The following is a 22521-nucleotide window of genomic DNA, read 5'->3' as shown; positions in this document are numbered from 1 at the left end:
GGGTCCCAGCCTGGCCCGGCCCCCACGTTTGAGGGGGATCCTGTCCCATCCCATCCCCCGGCGCAGAGACCCCTCTGTGGGGGGGTTTGGAGGGGATTTGGGAGTCTCTGCCCCGGGGTCCCCTGTGTCCCCCCGTGCCCCTTCTCTCCCGCAGCTCTAACCCCCGGTTCTCTCCCCCAGCCTCTCTGCAGCCGGCGCCGGACTCCGGGACCACCCGCGACCCCCCGCCCCCAAAACACAGGGGTCCCCCAACCCTCCCCCAAACCGGGGACCCCCAAACCCCCTCCCCCCGTGTCTCCGTCGCGCTCGATCGTCCCTGGCTGTGGGCCCGGGGAGGGGAGATGGGAAGAGCCCCCGATTTAGGGCCCCCTCATCGAAGGCCCCCCGTTTTAGGGTCCCCTTGGCAGAGCTACCCCCTCTCCCCAGGGTGCTGCCCCCTCCCCCAATAAAGGGGGTCTCGGGCACTGGCTTCGCGGGGGGCACAGCCCCTTTTCCCGCTGCCAGGGGACAGTCAGGGTGTCCCTCCCATTTCCACCCCCCACCCCGTTTTGTCCCCTTTCCTTTGTCCCTCCCCCGATAAGGGACCCCCTCCCTCCCCGTGTCCTCCTTTCCCTCCCCAGGGTCCCCAATTCCCGGGTTGGGGTCCCTCTCCCTGGGTTGGGTCCCCCAGGACCCCCAGTCGCTGATGAAACGCTTCTCTTTTCTCTCCTCCTTCTCCCTGTCCCCACCCGTGACTCCCCCGTGTCCCCCTGTCCCCCCAGTGTCCCCCTGTCCCCCCGTGTCCGTCTGTCCCACTCCCGTGTTCCCCTCCATGTCCCCACGGGGCTCTGTCCCTCTGTCTGTCCCTCTGTCTGTCCCCATGTCCCCCTCCATCCCCGTGTCTGTCCCCGTGTCTGTCCCCTTGTCCCCCTATCCCCCATCCCTCCCCGTGTCCAGTCTGTCCTCATGTCCCCCTGTCCCCGTGTCCATCCCGGTGTTCCCGTGTCCCCCCATCCCTCCCCGTGTCCGTGTCCCCCCACCCATCCCCCCATGTCCCCCATCCTCTCCCCATGTCCCCCCATCTCTCCCCGCGTCCCTCCTCTCCCCGTGTCCCCCCTCCCGTGCCTCCCCTCCCCCTCCCCCTCCCCCCTGCAGTTTTCGTGTGCCCGGGGGTCCCGCAGCGCGTGGGGCCGGCGCTGTCCACGCACGAGTCCCCGCACCAGGCCGGGGGGTGGTGCCGGGACCCGCTGCAGTCGGGTGACCGGCTGTACGTGCTGCCCTGGGTGCCGTACCGCACCGACACGCTCACCGAGTACGCCTCCTGGGCCGACCTGGTGGGCGCGCGGCCCGCGGCCACGCACCGCCTCCCGCACCGCGCCGACGGCACCGGCTTCGTGGTGTACGACGGCGCCGTGTTCTACAACAAGGAGCGCACCCGCAGCATCGTCAAGTACGACCTGCGCACCCGCATCAAGAGCGGCGAGACCGTGGTGGGCGCCGCCAACTACCACGACACGTCCCCGTACCGCTGGGGCGGCAAGACCGACATCGACCTGGCCGTGGACGAGGACGGGCTCTGGGTCATCTACGCCACCGAGGGCAACGGCGGGCGGCTGGTGGTGAGCCAGCTGAACCCCTACACGCTGCGCCTCGAGGGCACCTGGGAGACCGGCTACGCCAAGCGCGCCGCGTCCGACGCCTTCATGGCCTGCGGGGTCCTGTACGTGCTGCGCAGCGTTTACCTGGACGACGACACCGAGCACCTGGGCAACGCCCTGGTCTACGCCTTCGACACGCGGCGCGGCCGCGGCGCCGCCCTGGCCCTGCCCTTCCCCAACCCCTACCAGTTCGTGGCCTCCGTGGGCTACAACCCGCGCGACAACCAGCTGTACGTGTGGAACAACCACTTCTTGCTGCGCTACGCGCTCGACTTCGCGCCCCCCGAGGGAGACGGTGAGGAGGGGGTTGGAGGGGCGGGGGAAAACGGGGCGGGAAGGGGGGGAATGGGGGTCCCAGTTCGCTCTGGGGGGAAGCCTCGGTCCTCAGAGAGACCCCTAAATGTTTTGGGAAGAGCTTTTGGGGGTTCCAGTTTACTTTGGGGTGGTCACGGGTGTTTAGGGGGGGAATGGGGGTCCCAGTTCGCTCTGGGGGTGAAGTCTCGATGCTCAGAGAGACCCCCAAATGTTTTGGGAAGAGCTCTGAGGGGTGCAGCCCCTGGGGGTGCAACCCCGATGTCCAGAGGGAGCCCCAGGGATTTAAGGGGAGTCCTGAGGGTCCCCGTTTACTTTGGGGTTGTCGCGGGTGTTTAGGGGCCCTGGGGGTCCCAGTTCGCTTTTGGGGGTGAAACCTCGATGCTCAGAGGGAGCCCCAAATGTTTTGGGAAGAGCTCTGGGGGTCCCAGTTCGCTCTGGGGGTGCAGCCCCAGAGACCAGAGGGAGCCCCAAACGCTTGGGGGGAGCCCCGGGGGTCCCAGTTTGCTTTGAGGGTGAAGCCTCGATGCTCAGAGAGACCCCAAATGTTTTGGGAAGAGCTTTTGGGGGTCCCCGTTTACTTTGGGGTGGTCACGGGTGTTTAGGGGGGCACTGGAGGTCCCAGTTCACTCTGGGGGTGCGGCCCCAGAGAACAGAGGGAGCCCCAAATGCTTGGGGGGAGCCCCGGGAGTTCCAAGTTTGGGGAGCAGCCCCGATGCCTGGAGGGAGCCCCAAATGTTTTGGGAAGAGCTCTGGGGGTCCCAGTTCGCTCTGGGGGGGAAACCTCGATGCTCAGAGAGAGCCCCAAACATTTTGGGGAGCTTTGGGGGTCCCCGTTTACTTTGGGGTGGTCATGGGGGTGTAAGAGGGGCACTGGGGGTCCCAGTTTGCTTTGGGGGTGAAGCCTCGATGCCCAGAGAGACCCCCAAATGTTTTGGGGGAGCCCCGGGGGTCCCAGTTCTCTTTGGGGGGGCAGCCCCAGAGGGAGCCCCAGATACTCAGGGGGCCCTGGGGGGGTCCCCGTTTATTCTGGGGGGGTTCCTGGGGGTCGTGGGGAGCCCTGGGGGTCCAGCTTTACTTTTTGGGGGCAGCCCCAGAGCCCCGGGGCAGCCTTGGGGGTCCGGGTTTACTTTGGGGTCCCCCAGATAACTTTGGGGGAGCAGCTCCGATGCCTGGGGGGACCCCCAAGAGCTCGGGGTTACCCCCGTGGCTTTAGGTTGACTTTGGGGGTCCCACCTTGGGGGTCCCACTTTGGGGGTCTCACTTTGGGGGTCCCGGGTTGACTTTGGGGGTCCCACTTTGGGGGCCCCAGGTTATTTTGGGGGTGTCCTGGTCCCTTGGGGGGCCTGGGGTCACTTTGGGGGTCTCCCTGTTCCTCCCCAGCTCAGGTCGGGAGGCTGGAATTGCCCCCACTCAGGGCTCCCCCACCCTGACCCCCTCTCTTATTCCCCCAGGTCCGGTGACGACGGAGCCCCCAGCGCGCCCCCGCACCCACGGCCCCCAGCTCGGCGGCCCCCGTTCCCCACCCCCACGGCCCGGCGGGACCCTCACCCCCGCCTGGGACCCCGGGACCCCCAGGCCCCGCCCACAGCGCCGCCACCTGGGGTCCCGGGACCCCCAACGGCGGCCTGGGGTCCCGCCGCCCCCAGGGGTCCCGCCGCCCGCCGGGGGGCCCGGGGGCTCGGGGGCAGGGGAGGGCCTGGGGGCCGGGCCCGGGCGGGGGCCCAGGGGGCGGGGGCAGCTCTGCGAGGCCCGGGAGGTGCGGAGGGTGCAGTGGCCGGCGGCGCAACAGGGAGCGCTGGTGGAGAGACCCTGCCCCAAGGGGACACGAGGTACGGGATTTTGGGGGTCTGGGGGGTCTGGGGGCTATGGGGGGTGTCAGGGAGGGCTCTGGGGGCACATGGGGTCAGGGGCACCAGGGGGTCCTGGGGGCACCAGGGGGTCCTGGGGAGCTCTGGGGGTGTCAGGGGGTTATGGGAGTATTTGGGGCAGTGGGGAGGGTGGGAGATATTGGGGGGTCCTGGGGGCCTCGGGGTGGGGAGGGTGGAGGAGTTTTGGGGTGTTCCCACGTTCCTTTGCCCCCTTTCTCTCCCTCTGACCTGCTGGGGCTGGGGAGGCAAAGGGGATGGGCTTTGGGGGTATGGGTGTCATGAGGGGTTGTGGGGTGTCATGGGTGGGGTGCGGGGGTCCTGGAGGGGATGGTGGGTGCTGGGTCTCTGACCTCTTTGTCCCCAGGCATCGCCTCCTTCCAGTAGACCTGCTGGGGCTGGGGGTCCTGGGGGCAAAGGGGGTGGGCTTTGGGGGTGTGGGGTGTCATGGGAGGTATTGGGGTCCTGACCTCCTTTTCCCCCAGACATCACCTCGTTCCAGTGCCTGATGGGGATGGAGGGTGGGGGGTGTCCTGGGTGGGGTGGGGGTCCTGGGGGTGTTGAGGCGTCCGAGGGGGTGTTGGAGGTCCTGGGGGTGTGGGGTGTCATGGGGGTGTTGAGGGTCCTGGGAGGTGTGGGGATCCTGGGTGTCCCTGACCCCTTTTGCCCCCAGGCATCACCTCATTCCAGTGCCTGCTGGGGCTGGGGGTGTGGGGGTCCGGGGGTGTGGGGTGTCCTGAGGGGTGTTGAGGGTCCTGGGGGTGTGGGGTGTCCGGGAATGTGGGGTGTCCTGGGGGTGTGTGGGGGTCCTGGGGGTGTGGGAGTGTCATGGGGGTGTGGGGGTCCTGGGTGTCCCTGACCCCTTTTGCCCCCAGGCATCACCTCCTTCCAGTGCCTGCTGGGGCTGGGGTGTGGGGTGTCCTGGGGGGTGGGGTGTCCGGGGTGTGGGGGTGTCATGGGGGGTGTTGGGGGTCCTGGGGGTGTGGGGGTCCTGGGTGTCCCTGACTCCTTTTGCCCCCAGGCATCGTCTCCTTCCAGTACCTGCTGGGGCTGGGGGTGGGGTGTCTGGGGGTGTTGGGGTCCTGGGGATGTGGGGTGTCTGGGGGGCTGTGGGGTCCTGGGGGTGTGGGGTGTCCAGGAGGGTGTGGGGCGTCCCTGAACCCCTTTTGCCCCCAGACATCACCTCCTTCCAGTGCCTGCTGGGGCTGGAGGGTGGGGGGTGTCCTGGGTGGGGTGTGGGGTGTCATGGGGGTGTTGGGGGTCCCTGACCCTCTTTGCCCCCAGGCATCGCCTCATTCCAGTGCCTGCTGGGGCTGGGGGTGTGGGGTGTCCTGGGGATGTGGGGTCGGGGGTGTGGGGTGTCCTGGGGGTGTTGGGGTCCTGGGGGTGTGGGGGTCCTGGGGTTCCCTGACCCCTTTTGCCCACAGGCATCGCCTCCTTCCAGTGCCTGCTGGGGCTGGGGGTGTGGGGTGTCTGGGGGATGTTGGGGGTCCTGGGGGGGTGTGGGGTGTCATGGGGGGTGTTGGGGGTCCCTGACCCCCCTTTTGCCCCACAGGCATCGCCTCCTTCCAGTGCCTGCTGGGGCTGGGGGTGTGGAACCCCCGCGGGCCCGACCTGAGCAACTGCACCAGCCCCTGGGTCAACCAGGTGGCCCAGAAGGTACCGGGGGGGACCCCAAACTGGGACACACCCCCAAAAATGGGGGCACCCCCGAAATGGGGACAACCTCCCTCCAAAATGGGGACACACCCCCAAAATTGGGACACACCCTGAAAGAGGGACACCCCCAAAATGGGGATAACCCCCAAAATGGGGATAACCCTTCCCAAAATGGGGATAACCCCTGAAATGGGGATAACCCCCAAAATTGGGACACCCCCCCAAATGGGGGGCACTCCTGAAATGGGGACACACCCCCAAAATTGGGGATAAACCTAAAACTGGGGACACCCCAAAACTGGGACACACCCCAAAAATGGGACACACCCCGAAATGGGGGCACCCCCCCCCAAAATGGGGATAACCCCGAAACTGGGATACACCCCGAGATGGGGACCCTCCCCCTCAAAATGGGGACACCACCAAAATGGGGCCACCCCCCAAAGGGGGACACCCCCAAAATGGGGACACCCCCAAAATGGGGACATCCCCAAAATGAGACCCTCCAAGAAATGGAGAATCCCAAAACTGTGACCCCAAAACAGGGACCCCCCCCCCAAAGATAGAGATACCCCCAAAACAGGGACCTTCCCCCCCCAAAACAGGGACAACCCCCCCTCCAAAAGGGGACCCTGAAACTGGGACCTCCCAAAAATGAGCTTGCCTCCAAACAGGGGCACCTCCAAAATAGGGACCCCCCCAAAAAAATGGGTATTCCTCCAAACTGGGGACCCCAAAACCAGGGACCCCCCCAAAAATGGGGATCCCCCCAACTCTGACCCCCCCAAAGGGGGTTGCCCTCAAATGAGGACCCCCCCCCAAAAAGGGAGATACCCCCAAAAGAGGGACCCTCCTCCCCCCCTCCAGCCCAAAATTGGGAGCCCCCCAAATGGGCACCCCCAAAAAATCGTGGAGAACCCCCCCGACCCCCCCACTGAGGGCACAATTCGGGGGGTGGTCCCCACTTAGGGGGTCTCCCCACCCCCTGGGGGATGTCAGGGTGCCCCCCTGACCCTGTGGGTGCCCCCTCAGATCCCCTGTAGCCTCCTCCAGATCTCTTGTAGCCCCCTCAGACCCTCATGGTCCCCCCCAAAACCCCTCCTTAGAGTCCTCTCAGGGCATCCCCCTCCCCCAGGGGTGGGTGCCCCTCACTCAAGGGGTCCCCCAAACCTCCTCCCACCCCCCCAGGGGATATCAGGGTGTATCAGGGTATCCCCCTCGATGTTTGGGGTGCCCCCTATGTCTCTTGTAGCCCCCCCAGACCCTCCTGGGCCCCCCCAAAACCCCTCCTTGGAGACCCCTCAGGGCACCCCCTCCCCAGGGGTGGGTGATCCCCACCCAGGGGGGTCCTGGGGATATTGGGGTGCCCCCTGACGCTTAGGGTGCCCCCAATTCCTGGTGTACCCCAGATCCTCTGTACCCTCCCCCAGATCCCAGATAGTCCCCCCAGATCCCCCATATTCCCCTCAAACCCCCTCCTCAGGGCATCCCCCTCCCCAGGGGTGGGTGGCCTTCGCTCAAGGGGTCCCCCAAACCTCCCCACCCCCCGGGGTGCCCCCTGCTGTTTGGGGTGCCCCCCTCAGCTCCTCTCTACCCACCCCAGACCCTCATGGCCCCCCCAAAACCCCTCCTTGGAGACCCCTCAGGGCACCCCCTCCCACAGGGGTGGGTGATCCCCACCCAGGGGGGTCCTGGGGGTCCCGGGGTTCCCCCCCCCACATTTGGGGTGCCCCCATCCCCAGATCAAGAGCGGGGAGAACGCGGCGAGCATCGCGGGGGAGCTGGCGCGGCACACGCGGGGCCCGGTGTTCGCCGGCGACGTCAGCTCGGCCGTGCGGCTGCTCGAGCAGCTCCTCGACATCCTGGACGCGCAGCTGCAGGCCCTGAGACCCCTGGAGAGGGAGTCAGCCGGCAAGATCTACAACAAGGTGAGACCCCAGAACAAGGTGGGACCCCAGAACTACAACAAGGTGAGACCCCAGACCCGGATTTGGGGGTTCAACCCACTGGCAGTGAGGGGGGGACCCTGGGACGTCCTGGGCAGACCCCACAGGCCCTGAGACCCCTGGAGAGGGAGTCAGCCGGCAAGAACTACAACAAGGTGAGACCCCAGACCCAGATTTGGGGGTTAAACCCCCTGGGAGTGAGGGGGGGGACCCTGGGACGTCCTGGACAGACCCCACAGGGCCTGAGGCCCCTGGAGAGGGAGTCGGCCGGCAAGAACTACAACAAGGTGAGACCCCAGAACTACAACAAGGTGAGACCCCAGAACTACAACAAGGTGAGACCCCAGAACTGCAGCAGGGTGAGACCCCAGAACAACAACAAGGTGAGACCCCAGAACTACAACAAGGTGAGACCCCAGAACAAGGTGAGACCCCAGAACTACAACAAGGTGAGACCCCAGAACTACAGCAGTGTGAGACCCCAGACCTGCTACAGGGTGAGACCCCAGAACTGCAGCAGGGTGAGACCCCAGACCCGGATTTGGGGGTTAAACCCCCTGGGAGTGAGGGGGAGACCCTGGGACATCCTGAGCAGACCCCACAGGCCCTGAGACCCCTGGAGAGGGGGTCAGCCGGCAAGAACTACAACAAGGTGAGACCCCAGAACTGCAGCAGGGTGAGACCCCAGACCCGGATTTGGGGGGGAGACACCTGGGACTGAGGGGGACTCGCCTGTGGGACATCCTGCGCAGACCCTGCAGGGCCTGAGACCCCTGGAGAGGGAGTTGGCCAGCAAGAACTGCAACAAGGTGAGACCCCAGACTTGGATTTGGGGGTTCAACCCCCTGGGGAGGGGGGGGGAACACCCAGGAGTGAGGGGGGACACCCAGGAACAAGGGGGGAACACCTGGGACAGAGGGGGACTCGTCTGTGGGACGTCCTGGGCAGACCCCACAGACCCCGAGGCCCCTGGAGAGGGGGTCAACTGGCAAGAACTGCAACAAGGTGAGACCCCAGAACTAGATCAAGGTGAGACTCCAGACCCATGGGGATTGCAGGGGACACCTGGGGAGGGTGGGGGAACACCCAGGAGTGAGGGGGGACACCCAGGAGGGAGTGGGGACACTCGGGAGGGAGGGAAGGAGCTCTGAGCACCAGGGGGAGGAAGAGCGGCAGCAGGAACTGCTCCAAGGTGGGATCCCAAAAACCTGGATTTGGGGTTCACCCACATGGGGGGCAGGGAGGGTGGGGAGCAGGGGGGTACCGAGGGGGACTGGGCTGTGGGACCTGCTGGACCCGCAGCCCCCGGAATGGGAGTGTCCCAAATGTTGGGGGGCTCTCATTGCAGCCCCCCTGGCCCCCAAGTCTGGGGGGCTCCTGCCCCAGATCCGGGACTTGTTCTGCCCTAGATTTTGGGGGGTGTTCTGCCCTAGATTTTGGGGGGTTTCTTCCCCAGATCCAGGGGTCGTTTTACCCCAAATTTTGGGGGGCTCCTGTCTGAGATTTGGGATTGCTGTGCCTCAGATTTTGGGGGTTTCTGCCCCAGATTTTGGGGTCCCTCCCCAATCCCGTTGTTCCCCCCCCAGATGCACAAGAGGGAACGAACCTGCAAGGACTACATTAAGGTGAGGGGGCGTGGCTGGGGAAGGGGGCGTGGCCTGTGAGGTGGGCGTGGCCTGTGAGGTGGGCGTGTCTGCAGGTGCTGGTCGTGTCTGATGGGCGGAGCTTGTGGAGTTGTGGGTGGGGTCTGGGGGGTCAGGGTGGGGTCAAGGAGTAGGTGGGGCCTGAATTGGGCGGGGCTGCGCTGGTGGGCGTGGCCTTTATGGGCTGGCTGGGTCTGTGAATGGGCGGGGCTTGCAGAAAATGGGCGTGGCCTGGATGGGCGTGGTCTGGAGTGTTTATGAGGGCTACTGGTGGGTGTGGCTTAAAGAGGGTGGGTGTGGCGTCAGTGAGCAGGGCAGATGGGTGTGGCCTGAGTGGGTGTGGCTTGTCTGAGTGGGTGTGTCCAGGGGACACCCACTGGTGCAGGTGGTGGGCGGGGCCTGTCTTGATGGGCGTGCCCCAATGGGCGTGTCCTCCACATGGGCGTGGTCTGTTGTAGTGGGCGTGTCTGGCAATGCATTGTCTGTCATGGGAGCCATAGATCTGTGGGCGTGGCCGCTCTGGGTGGGCGTGGCCTGTCACGGGTGGGTGTGGTCTGCCCAAGTAGGAGTGGCATTTCTGAGTGGGCGTGGCCTAGAAATGGTGGGGGGTGGCTTGTACCAGTGGGCAGGGCCTGCTGGGGTGGGCGTGGCCAGTCCTGATGGGCGTGTCCTGGTGCCCCAGGCTGTGTTCAGGGGGGGTGTCAGCAGGTGGGGCCTTTCCTGGGTGGGCGTGTCCCTGTGGGCGTGTCCCATACCATGGGTGTGTCCCCTCCCCCCAAGCTGTGCTGGAGGCTGTGGGGGTGGGCGGGGCCTGTCCCAGGTGGGCGTGTCCAGGTGGACCTATCCTAACCCAATGGGCTTGTCCCAATGGGTGTGTCCCGGTGGGCGTGTCCTGATGGGTGTATCCCATCCCAGTGGGCGTGTCCCATCCCAGTGGGCGTGTCCCATCCCGGTGGGTGTGTCCTGGTGGGTGTATCCCATCCCAATGGGCGTGTCCCATCCCGGTGGGCGTGTCCTGTGGGTGGATCCCATCCCAATGGGTGGATCCCATCCCAGTGGGTGTGTCCCATGCCGGTGGGTGTGTCTCATCCTTCTGGGTGTGTCCCCTCCCCGCAGGCCATGGTGGAGGTTGTGGGGGTGGGCGGGGCCTGTCTCAGGTGGATGTGACTCCCTGGGTGTGTCCCTGTGGGCGTGTCCCGTCCCGGTGGGCGTGTCCCGGTGGGTGTGTCCTACCTCGTGGGCATGTCCCATCCCTGTGGGCATGTCCCTGTGGGCGTGTCCCATCCCTGTGGGTGTGTCCCTGTGGGCGTGTCCCAGCGGTGGGCGTGTCCCCAGGCGGTGGTGGAGGCGGTGGGGGTGGGTGTGTCCCTGTGGGTGTGTCCCTGTGGGTGTGTCCCTGTGGGCGTGTCCCTGTGGGTGTGTCCCCAGGAGGTGGAGGTGGGTGTGTCCTGGTGGGTGTGTCCCTGTGGGTGTGTCCCATCCTGGTGGGTGTGTCCCTGTGGGCGTGTCCCTGTGGGCGTGTCCCGGTGGGTGTGTCCCATCCCGGTGGGCGTGTCCCCAGGCGGTGGTGGAGGCGGTGGGGGTGGGGGTGTCCCTGTGGGTTGTGTCCCATCCCTGTGGGTGTGTCCCCATGGGTGTGTCCCACCCCGTGGGCGTCCCACGGCTCTGGGCGTGTCCCCAGGTGGTGGTGGAGGCTGTGGGTGTGGGTGTGTCCCTGTGGGTGTGTCCCTGTGGGCGTGTCCCAGCAGTGGGCGTGTCCCACTCCGTGGGCGTGTCCCCAGGCGGTGGTGGAGGCGGTGGGGGTGGGTGTGTCCCGTGGGTGTGTCCCCATGGGCGTGTCCCTGTGGGCGTGTCCCAATGCCCCGTGGGCGTGTCCCCAGGCGGTGGTGGAGGCGGTGGGGGTGGGTGTGTCCCTGGGGCGTGTCCCCATGGGCGTGTCCTGTGGGCGTGTCCCACTCGTGGGCGTGTCCCCAGGCTGGTGGAGGCGGTGGGGTGGGTGTGTCCCGTGGGTGTGTCCCCATGGGCGTGTCCCTGTGGGCGTGTCCCAATGGTGGGTGTGTCCCCAGGCGGTGGTGGAGGCAATGGGGGTGGGTGTGTCCCTGTGGGTGTGTCCCTGTGGGTGTGTCCCCTCCTGGTGGGTGTGTCCCTGTGGGTGTGTCCCTGTGGGTGTGTCCCTGTGGGCGTGTCCCATGGCTCTGGGCGTGTCCCCAGGTGGTGGTGGAGGCGGTGGGGGTGGGTGTGTCCCGGTGGGCGTGTCCCTGTGGGTGTGTCCCCATGGGTGTGTCCCTGTGGGTGTGTCCCTGTGGGCGTGTCCCACCCCGTGGGCGTGTCCCCAGGCAGTGGTGGAGGCGGTGGGTGTGGGTGTGTCCCTGTGGGCGTGTCCCATGGCTCTGGGCGTGTCCCCAGGCAGTGGTGGAGGCGGTGGGTGGGCGTGTCCCCGTGGGCGTGTCCCTGTGGGCGTGTCCCAGCGGTGGGCGTGTCCCCAGGCGGTGGTGGAGGCAGTGGGGGTGGGTGTGTCCCTGTGGGCGTGTCCCACCCCGTGGGCGTGTCCCCAGGCGGTGGTGGAGGCGGTGGGGGGTGGGTGTGTCCCTGTGGGTGTGTCCCGGTGGGTGTGTCCCAGTGGGCGTGTCCCTGTGGGTGTGTCCCATCCTGGTGGGTGTGTCCCCGTGGGTGTGTCCCTGTGGGCGTGTCCCGGTGGGCGTGTCCCACCCCATGGGCGTGTCCCCAGGCGGTGGTGGAGGCCGTGGACAATCTGCTGCGCCCGGAGGCGCTGGAGTCGTGGCGGGACATGAACGGCTCAGAGCAGGCTCACACGGCCACGATGCTGCTGGACGTGCTGGAGGAGGGAGCCTTCCTGCTGGCCGACAACGTCAAGGAGCCCGCCCGCTTCCTGGCGGCCCGGCAGAACCTGGGTCAGACCCCAGAGACCCCTGAGAGACCCCCAAATACCCCCAAACCCATCCCTGCAACCCCCACCTGCTTCCTGGCGGCCCGGCAGAACCTGGGTCAGACCCCAGAGACCCCTGAGAGACCCCCCAAACACCCCTAAATACCTTCAAAACAATCCCTGCAACCCCCACCCGCTTCCTGGCGGCCCGGCAGAACCTGGGTCAGACCCCAGAGACCCCCCAATCACCACCAAATACCCCCAAACAATCCCTGGGACCCCCAAACCCATCCCTGCAACCGCTGTGCACTTCATGGTGGCCCAGCAGAACCTGGGTCAGCCCCCGGAGACCCCTGAGAGACCCCCCAAATACCCCAAACCCCTCCCTGGGTGTCCCTTCCCTCCCCCACCCCCAACCCCTCCCCCTGTTGGTCACGTGTGTGTGTGTGTGTGACACGTGTGTGTGACCTGTGCTGGGTGTGACGTGTGTGTGTGTGTGTGTGTGTGTGAGTGTGTGACGTGTGTGTGTGTGACACATGTCCATGGTATGACACACCCATGACACACACATGTCCAGTGTATGACACACACATGTCCATTGTATGACACACACATGTCCATTGTATGACACACACGTGTCCATTGTATGACACACACATGTCCATTGTATGACACACACATGTCCATTGTATGACACACCCATGACACACCCATGTCCATGGTATGACACACCCATGACACACCCATGTCCATGGTATGACACACCCATGACACACACGTGTCCATGGTATGACACACACGTGTCCTGCAGTGCTGGAGGTGTCGGTGTCACCAAATGCTGGGGGACACGAGCCAGGGCGATGCTTTAATTCTCCATTTATTGCTTCAGTAGCACTGCTCATCAGGGAGCCCCTGGTGGTCTAGGGGGTAAAGGCGCCGCGCTGTCACCGCGGAGACCCGGGTTCGATTCCCAGTCAGGGCCACTCCCGGGCAGGTGGAGCTCGTTAGCCCTTAAAGGCAACCCACCTACGTCCTGAGGACCTCGCTGCCACCGTCCAAGCTCGCTTGGCCCCGGCAGATGAACCTTAGGATTAAAGGGTGGGCTCAGTTCCGCGCACACTGTGTCTCACCTAAAAAATCCAATGCGCAGGCTGGAAGGTGGAAAGACCTTCCCCGGATCTTCGCTCGCGAAGACTGGCCATTATTATTAGCACTGCTCATCTACGTTACAATCTACACTTGTGAAGTTCTGGTTGGCCCACATGAGTTGTTTTCTACAGAATCAATTGGTTGTAGAGAACAAAGAAACTCACTGTGATTGGTTAAAACTCTTAGCAACACACAATTTGAGTAGGATAAACAACAGAGTATGCTACGTATTTTAAGGCCATAAATGTCAGTCTCTAAACATAAACATCCTTAAAGAAGAGCAGACTCTTCTTGTCCTTCCTCCTTATCTCCAGGACGGCTTCATCCCGTGCCCTTGTCTGTGTATCAGTCTGCTCTCTGTGTCACTTGCAGAGCATCTGCAGCTTCCTGACCTCGGTCACGTAACCATCCTCGAGCGAGGCTCTGCACTCAGTGCTGGGCACTGAGGGGCTGCTGTGTGACACATGTGACACATGTTCAGTGTATGACACACACATGTTCACTGTATGACACTCACATGTCCCTGCAGTGCTGGAGGTGTCGGTGCCGAGCACGGAGGGGCCGCTGTGTGTGTGTGTGTGTGTGTGTATGACACATGTATGACACTCACATGTATGACACACACATGTCCATTGTATGTCCCTGCAGTGCTGGAGGTGTCGGTGCTGAGCACGGAGGGGCCGCTGCAGGAGCTCGTGTGTGTGTGTGTGTGACACATGTTCAGTGTATGACACACACATGTATGACACACACATGTTCAGTGTATGACACACACATGTATGACACACACATGTTCAGTGTATGACACATGTATGACACATGTATGACACACACATGTATGACACACACATGTCCATTGTATGTCCCTGCAGTGCTGGAGGTGTCGGTGCTGAGCACGGAGGGGCTGCTGTGTGACACATGTGACACATGTTCAGTGTATGACACACACGTATGACACACACATGTATGACACACACATGTTCAGTGTATGACACACACATGTCCATTGTATGTCTCTGCAGTGCTGGAGGTGTCAGTGCTGAGCACGGAGGGGCCGCTGCAGGAGCTCGTGTGTGTGTGTGTGTGACACATGTATGACACTCACATGTATGACACATGTATGACACTCACATGTTCAGTGTATGACACTCACATGTTCCCTGCAGTGCTGGAGGTGTCAGTGCTGAGCACGGAGGGGCCGCTGCAGGAGCTCGTGTGTGTGTGTGTGACACATGTATGACACATGTATGACACATGTATGACACACACATGTTCAGTGTATGACACTCACATGTTCAGTGTATGACACATGTATGACACACACATGTATGACACTCACATGTTCCATGTTTCCTGCAGTGCTGGAGGTGTCGGTGCTGAGCACGGAGGGGCCGCTGCAGGAGCTCGTGTGTGTGTGTGACACATGTATGACACTCACATGTTCAGTGTATGACACACACACATGTTCCATGTTCCCTGCAGTGCTGGAGGTGTCAGTGCTGAGCACGGAGGGGCCGCTGCAGGAGCTCGTGTTCCCACAGGAGTTGGGGGGCGATGGTTCCATCCAGCTCTCGGCCAGCACCCTCAAACAGAACAGCAGGAACGGTGAGGGGGGGCTGGGGGGTCATGGGAGGTTCTGGGGGCACCCAAAACACCTCAAACAGAACAGCAGGAACGGTGAGGGGGTTGGGGGCTGGGGGTTTGGGGTCTGGGGGTTTGGGGTCACCTCAAACAGAACAGCAGGAACGGTGAGGGGGCTGGGGGCTGGGGGTCCCTGGGGATTTGGGGGTCTGGGGGTACCCAAAACACCTCAAACAGAACAGCAGGAACGGTGAGGGGGCTGGGGGGCTTGGGGGTACCTGGGGGTCCCTGGGGTCCTGGGGGGTTCTGGGGGCACCCAAAACACCTCAAACAGAACAGCAGGAACAGGGAGGGGGGTTGGGCAGGGGGGGTGTCCTGAGAGATTTAGGGGTGTCCCTGAGGGGTTTGGGGGTCTCTGCAGGGGTGGTGAAGGTGTTTGGGGGGTTTTTGGGGTCTCTGCAGGGGTGGTGAAGGTGTTTTGGGGTTTTGGGGTGTCCCTGAGGTGTTTTGGGGTGCCCACAGGGGTGGTGAAGGTGTTTTGGGGTGCCCACAGGGGTGGTGAAGGTGTTTTGGGGGGTTTTGGGGTGTCCCTGAGGTGTTTTGGGGTGCCCACAGGGGTGGTGAAGGTCGTGTTCATCCTGTACAACAACCTGGGGCTGTTCCTGCCCACGGAGAATGCCACGGTTCGCCTGGGGGGGGAGGGGGGGCCCCGCGCCCCCCAACTCGTCGTCAACTCCCAGGTCATCGCGGCCTCCATCAACAAAGAGTCCAGCAGGGTCTTCCTGCGGGACCCCGTGGTGTTCACCCTGCCCCACCTCGAGGTGAGACCCCAAAAACACACCTGGACACCCCAAAACCAACCCAGACCCCCCCAAACTCACCCAGACCCCCCAAAGTCACCCAGACCCCGTGGTGTTCACCCTGCCCCACCTCGAGGTGAGACCCCAAAACACCCACCTGGACCCCCACAAACACACCTGGACCCCCAAAAACCCACCCAGAGCCCCAAAAACACACCGAGACCCCCCAAATCCCACTCAGAGCCCCAGAAACCCTCAGACCCCGTGGTCTTCACCCTGCCCCACCTCGAGGTGAGACCCCAAAAACACACCCAGAGCCCCAAAAACCAACCCAGACCCCCCAAATCCCATCCAGACCCCAAAAACCCCCTCAGACCCCGTGGTGTTCACCCTGCCCCACCTCGAGGTGAGACCCCAAAACCCCCACAAACACACCTGGCCCCCCAAAAACCCACCCAGATCCCCATAAAACACCCACCCAGAGGCCAAAAAACCTACACAGATCCAAAGAAACCCACCCAGAGCCCCCCAAATCCCACCCAGAGCCCCCCAAACCCCCCGCCCCTGAGCCCAAACCCCCCAGACCCCCAGAGGACCCTCCTGTTTTCCTCCCAACCCCAAAAGCCACTTTGGGGCCGACTGTTCCTTCTGGAATTACCGGGATTGGGATCCTCTCCTGTCCTTGGGACCCTCCCCAGCCCTGAGACCCCCTGGGACCCCTGAGACCCCCCTGGGACCCTCTGAGACCCCCTGGGACCCCTGAGACCCCCTGAGACCCCCTGAGACCCCTCTGGGACCCTCTGAGACCCCCAGGAGCCCCCTGAGACCCCCCTGACCCCCCCTTTCTGCCCCCCCAGACCAAGAACCACTTTGGGGCCAACTGTTCCTTCTGGAATTACTCGGAGCGCTCCATGGCCGGGCACTGGTCGAGCCAGGGCTGTCGCCTCCTGCGCTCCAACGGCACCCACAGCTCGTGTCCCTGCTCACACCTCACCAACTTCGCCCTGCTCATGGCCAGGAGGCAGACTGTGAGTCACCTGAGACACCTGGGGACACCTGGGCACACCTGGGCACACCTGGTATACACCTACACCCACCTGGGACACACCCACACACACCTGGGACACCCCCACAGCTCGTGTGCCTGCTCACACCTCACCAACTTCGCCCTGCTCATGGCCAGGAGGCAGACTGTGAGTCACCTGAGACACCTGGGCACACCTGGGCACACCTGGGGATACCTGGGGACACCTGGGGACACAAAAACACACCCACACCCACCTGGGACACACCCACAGCTCGTGTGCCTGCTCACACCTCACCAACTTCGCCCTGCTCATGGCCAGGAGGCAGACTGTGAGTCACCTGAGACACCTGGGGACACCCCCACCACACACCTGGGGACACCTGGGATCCACCTGGGGGCACCCAAATACAACCACACACACACCTGGGGGCACCCAAACACACCTGGGCACACCCAAACACACCTGGGCACACCCACACACTTGGGCACAGCTGGGCACACCCACACACACACCTGGGCACACCTGAGGGCACCCAAACACACCTGGATACACCCACCCACACACCTGGGCACACCTGGGCACACCCAAACACACCTGGGCACACCCACACACCTGGGCACACCTGGGCACACCCAAACACACACCTGGGCACACCCAAACACACACCTGGACACACCTGGGCACACCTGGGCACACCCAAACACACACCTGGGCACACCTGGGCACACCCACAGCTCCTGCTCCCCCCTCCCCCATTCTGGCCCCGCCCCCCAGCACGGAGGCAGAGCCGGGGGTGGGGGAGGGGCACCAGGGGACCCCAACCCTCCCCTCCCCCCTCAGCATTCCTGGTTTTCCCACCTTTCCCCCCTTTCCCGGGGCTGCCGAGCCCTCCTGGAGGAGCCTCTGGGGACCCCCGGGCCGGGCCCTGCTGGGACCCCTGAGCTGGGAGACCCCAAAGCCCCCAGACCCCTCATCCCAGCCCATTTTTCCCCATTTTTCCCCATTTTTTTCCCATTTTTCCCCATTTATCCCCATTTTCCCGGTTTCCCTGCAGTTCCCAGGCCGGTTTAACGAGGTGCTGCTGTCAGTGATCACCTGGGCAGGTCCCTGGTGGCCCTGCTGTGCCTGTCCCTGGGTCTGGCTGACCCCAAACCCCCCAGACCCCTAATCCCACCCCATAATTCCCATTTTTTTCCCCATTTTTCCTGTTTCCCCGCAGTTCCCAGGCCGGTTTAACGAGGTGCTGCTGTCGGTGATCACCTGGGCAGGGATCCTGGTGGTCCTGCCGTGCCTGTCCCTGGGCCTGGCTGACCCCAAACCCCCCAAACCCCTGATCCCACCCCAGAATTCCCATTTTTTTCCCATTTTCCTGGTTTTTCCCCGCAGTTCCCAGGCCGGTTTAACGAGGTGCTGCTGTCGGTGATCACCTGGGCAGGGATCCTGGTGGCCCTGCTGTGCCTGGGCCTGTCCATCTCCGCCTTCTGCTGCCTGCGGGGGCTGCCCCCCGAGCGCACGACCATCCACAAGAACCTCTGCATCTCCCTCTTCCTGGCCGAGCTGCTCTTCCTCGTCGGCATCGACAAGACGCACTACCAGGTGAGGGGGCACCTGGGGAGGGGCCTGGGGGCACCTGGGGCCACCAGAACTCACCTGGGACCACCAAGGCTCACCTGGGGAGGGGCCTGGGGTCACCTGGGGCCACCAGAACTCACCTGGGACCACCCAGAGCTCACCTGGGGAGGGGCCTGGGATCACCTGGGACCACCCAGAGCTCACCTGGGGAGGGGCCTGGGCTCACCTGGGGCCACCAGGGCTCACCTGGGACCACCAGGACACACCTGAGGATGGGTCTGGCATCACCTGGGACATCCCAGAGCTCACCTGGGACCACCAGGACACATCTGGGGCCACCAGGACACACCTGAGACATCCCAGGACACACCTGGGGCCACCAGGACACCCCAGGGAGGGGCCTGGGATCACCTGGGGCCACCAGGGCTCCCCTGGGACCACCAGAACTCACCTGGGACCACCAGGACACACCTGGGGAGGGGTCTGGGATCACCTGGGACCACCAGGGCACACCTGAGACTACCAGGGAGGTGTCTGGGATCACCTGGGACCCCCCAGAGCTCATCTGGGACCCCCAGGGCTCACCTGGGACATCCCAGGACACACTTGGGACCCCCTAGAGCTCACTTGGGACCACCAGGGAGGGGCCTGGGCTCACCTGAGACCCCCCCAGCTCACCTGGGACCACCAGGGCTCATCTGGGACCCCTCAGGACACACCTGGGACCACCAGGACACCCCAGGGAGGAGTCTGGGCTCACCTGGGACATCCCAGGACACCCCAGGGACCTTGTCCCTGTCCCCAGGTGTCCGGTCCCATCTCTGGGGTGTCCCCAGGGTGTCCCTGTCCCATCTTTGGAGGTCCCCAATGTCCCTGTCCCCAGTGTCCCCAATGTCCCTGTCCCCAGTGTCCCTGTCCCTGTCCCATGTCCCCAATGTCCCCATGTCCCTGTCCCCGTGTCCCCAGGGTGTCCCTGTCCCAGTGTCCCCAATGTCCCTGTCCCAGTGTCCCCAATGTCCCTGTCCCTGTCCCCATGTCCCTGTCCCTGTCCGCATGTCCCTAATGTCCCTGTCCCTACTGTCTCTGTCCCCAGTGTCCCTGTCCCTGTTCCATGTCTGGGTGTCCCCAATGTCCCCATGTCCCTGTCCCTGTGTCCCCAGGTGTCTCTGTCCCATTTCTGGGTGTCTCAGTGTCCCTGTCCCCAGTGTCCCCAATATCCCCAATGTCCCCATGTCCCCAGCTGTCCCTGTCCCATCTCTGGGTGTCCCCAATGATGTCCCCGTGTCCCCAATGATGTCCCCATGTCCCCAGGTGTCCCTGTCCCTTCTCTGGGTGTCCCCAATGTCCCCAGTGTCCCAGTGTCCCTGTCCCCAATGTCCCCAGGTGGCGTGTCCCATCTCTGGGTGTCCCCAATGATGTCCCCGTGTCCCCAGGTGGCGTGTCCCATCTCTGGGTGTCCCCAATGTCCCCAGTGATGTCCCCAGTGATGTCCCCAGAGATGTCCCCGTGTCCCCAGGTGGCGTGTCCCATCTTTGCTGGGCTCCTGCACTATTTTTTCCTGGCGTCGTTCTCGTGGCTGTGCCTGGAGGGGGTTCACCTGTACCTGTCCCCAGTGTCCCCAATGTCCCCAATGATGTCCCCAATGTCCCCAGTGATGTCCCCAATGATGTCCCCGTGTCCCCAGGTGGCGTGTCCCATCTTCGCGGGTCTCCTGCACTATTTTTTCCTGGCGTCGTTCTCGTGGCTGTGCCTGGAGGGGGTTCACCTGTACCTGTCCCCAGTGTCCCCAATGTCCCCAATGATGTCCCCAATGTCCCCAGTGATGTCCCCAATGATGTCCCCATGTCCCCAGGTGGCGTGTCCCATCTTCGCGGGTCTCCTGCACTATTTTTTCCTGGCGTCGTTCTCGTGGCTGTGCCTGGAGGGGGTTCACCTGTACCTGCTGCTGCTGGAGGTGCTGGAGGGGGGTCCCGGCCGCCGCCGCTGTCTCTACGCGGGCGGGTATTTCTTCCCCGCCGTCGTCGTCGCCGTGGCCGCCGCCGTCGATCACCGGAGCTACGGGACCGAGACCGCGTGAGGACACCGGGAGGGACAGGGGGAGGGAGGGGAGGGAGGGAGGAGGGGGATGGGTTTGGGAAAGGGAGGGATTTGGGGAAGGGGGTTTAGGAAAAGGGTTTGGGAGGGGGAGAGCTTAGGGAAGGAGGGGGCTGAAATGGGGAGGGGCTTGGGAGGGGATGAGTTTGTGGAAGGGGAGGGGTTGGGGAAGGGGGTTTAGGGAAAGGGGAGGGGTTTGGGGAAGGGGAGGGGTTTGGGAAAGGGGAGGGGTTGGGAACAGGGTAGGGGTTTGGAAGGGGAGGGGTTTGGAAAAGGGGAGGGTTTGGAACGGGGAGGAGGGGTTTAGGAAGGAGGAGGGGGTTGGGGAAGGGGTGAAATGGGGAGGGGTTTGGGAGGGGATGAGTTTGTGGAAGGAGGGGTTGGGGAAGGCGGTTTAGGGAAAGGAGGGGTTTGGGAAAGGGGAGGGGTTTGGGAAAGGGAGGGGTTGGGAAAGGGAGGGTTTGGGAACAGGGTAGGGAGGGGCTTAGGAAGGAGGAGGGGTTGGGGAAGGGATTTGGGAAGGGGTTTAGGGGAAGGGAAGGGGTTTAGAGGGGAGGGGCTTGGGAAGGGAGGGTTTGGGGAAAGGGGAGGGGTTTGGGGAGGAGCTTAAAGAGGGAGGGGCTTGTGAAAGGGGAGGGGTTTGGGGATGGGGAAGGGGTTTGGGAAAGGGAGAGATTTGGGAAGAGGGTTTAGGGAAAGGGGAGGGGTTGGGGAAAGGGGAGGATCTGGGGAAAGGGGAGGGATTTGGGAAGGGGAGGGTTTGAGAAAGGAGGGGGCTGGAAGGGAGGGGTTTGGGAAAGGGAGGGGTTGGGGAAAGGAGGGGTTTGGGAAGGGTAGGGGAAAGGGGAGGGGTTTTTGAAAGGGAGGGGTCTGTGGATGGGGAGGGGTTTGGGAAGAGGGATTTGGGGTTTGGGAGGGGAGGGGTTTGGGGAAGGGGAGGGGTTTCAGAAGGAGGGGTTTAGGGAGGGGTTTGGGTTTGGGGAAGGGGTTTGGGTTTGGGAATGGGAGGAGTGTGGGGAGGGGTTTGGGTTTGGGAATGGGAGGAGTTTGGGGAGGGGTTTAGGGATGGAGAGGGGTTTTGGGGAAGGGGATTTGGGGAAGGGAGTTTAGGGAAAGGGAGGGGTTTGGAAAAAGGGGAGGGGTTTGGGAAAGGGGAGAGGTTTGGGGAGGGAGGGGTTTCAGAAGGGGAGGGATTTGAGCAAGGGGAGGGGTTTGGGGAGGGGTTTGAGTTTGGGGAAGGGGAGGGGCTTGAGATGGGCGGGGTTCGGGAGGGGCGGGGTTTGGGGAGGGGCGGGGTTTCAGGCAGAGCCGAGGGCTTGAAACCAGAGGGTGGAGCCCTGGGGGTGGAGTCTGAGCTCAATGGGCGGGGCTTAAGAGCAGGGGGTGGGGTCTGCATTTGGGGGTGTGGCCTGAGCTCTGGGGGTGGAGCTTGAGAAAAGGGGGTGGGGTCTCAGTTCTAGGGGGTCTGAGCCCTGGGGGTGGGGTCTGAGCCCTGGGGGTGGGGTCTGAGCTCTGGGGGTGGGGTCTGAGCCCTGGGGGTGAGGTCTGAGCTCTGGGGTGGGGTCTGAGCTCTGGGGGTGGGGTCTGAGCTCTGGGGGTGGGGTCTGAGCTCTGGGGTGGGGTCTGAGCCCTGGGGGTGGGGTCTGAGCTCTGGGGGTGGGGTCTGAGCTCTGGGAGTGGGCGTGTCCTGCTGACGCCCTGCCCCCAGGTGCTGGCTGCGGGTGGACAATTATTTCATCTGGAGCTTCATCGGCCCCGTGGCCTTCGTCATTCTCGCACGGGGGCTTTGGGGGCTGGGGGCTTCGCCATCCTCGTACAGGGGGCTGGGGGCCTCGGGGGCCTGGGGGCTTCGTCATCCTCGTACAAGGGGCTTTGGGGGCTGGGGGCTTCGTCATCCTCGCACGTGGGGATTTGGGTGACTTGGGGAGGGCAGGGGACCCATTTCGGATTTGGGGGTCCTACCATGAGTGGGGGGGTTCCCCCCGCGGGTCTGGGGTCCCAGAGGGTCCCGGGGGGGGGTCAGTGAGTGGGGGTCCCGCAGGTGACCCTGGTGTGGGTCTGGGGTCCCGGGGGAGTCCCTGAGCAGGTCTGGGGTCCCACAGGTGACCCTGGTGTTCCTGCTGTGGGTTTTGGGGTCTCTCTGTGGGCCTGGGGGTCTCAGGGGGGTCTCTCTGTGGGTCTGGGAGTCCTTGAGTGGGTCTGGGGTCCCGCAGGTGACCCTGGTGTTCCTGCTGTGGGTCTGGGGGTCTCTCTGTGGGTCTGGGGGTCTCAGGGGGTCTCTCTGTGGGTCTGGGGGTCTCAGGGGGTCTCTCTGTGGGTCTGGGGGTGTCCCTGAGTGGGTCTGG

General features: G+C 64.0%; 1 protein-coding gene across 1 annotated transcript in view; it reads left to right on the top strand.

Annotated features, from left to right (window-relative positions):
- Positions 1 to 1127: 1127 nt before the first annotated feature.
- LOC126635210 (adhesion G protein-coupled receptor L1-like) overlaps positions 1128 to 22521 on the top strand; it is a gene marked incomplete at its 5' end in the record, with an annotated part of 30650 nt that continues 9256 nt past the window's right edge. Inside the window, 12 exons of the mRNA XM_050306237.1 lie at positions 1128 to 1932; positions 3404 to 3781; positions 5373 to 5476; positions 7219 to 7404; positions 9009 to 9047; positions 11794 to 11977; positions 14584 to 14706; positions 15298 to 15503; positions 16340 to 16510; positions 17897 to 18106; positions 19935 to 20155; positions 21885 to 21951. Of these exons, the coding sequence (XP_050162194.1) occupies positions 1128 to 1932; positions 3404 to 3781; positions 5373 to 5476; positions 7219 to 7404; positions 9009 to 9047; positions 11794 to 11977; positions 14584 to 14706; positions 15298 to 15503; positions 16340 to 16510; positions 17897 to 18106; positions 19935 to 20155; positions 21885 to 21951 (2694 nt within the window). The remainder of the gene's footprint in view (positions 1933 to 3403; positions 3782 to 5372; positions 5477 to 7218; positions 7405 to 9008; positions 9048 to 11793; positions 11978 to 14583; positions 14707 to 15297; positions 15504 to 16339; positions 16511 to 17896; positions 18107 to 19934; positions 20156 to 21884; positions 21952 to 22521) is intronic.

This window comes from Myiozetetes cayanensis, unplaced genomic scaffold (genome assembly GCF_022539395.1).
Source record: "Myiozetetes cayanensis isolate MyiCay16 unplaced genomic scaffold, myiCay2020 scf115, whole genome shotgun sequence".
Lineage (NCBI taxonomy): Eukaryota > Metazoa > Chordata > Aves > Passeriformes > Tyrannidae > Myiozetetes > Myiozetetes cayanensis.
The sequence above is the reverse complement of the archived record's forward strand: the minus strand, read 5'-3'. Positions and strand labels throughout refer to the sequence as shown.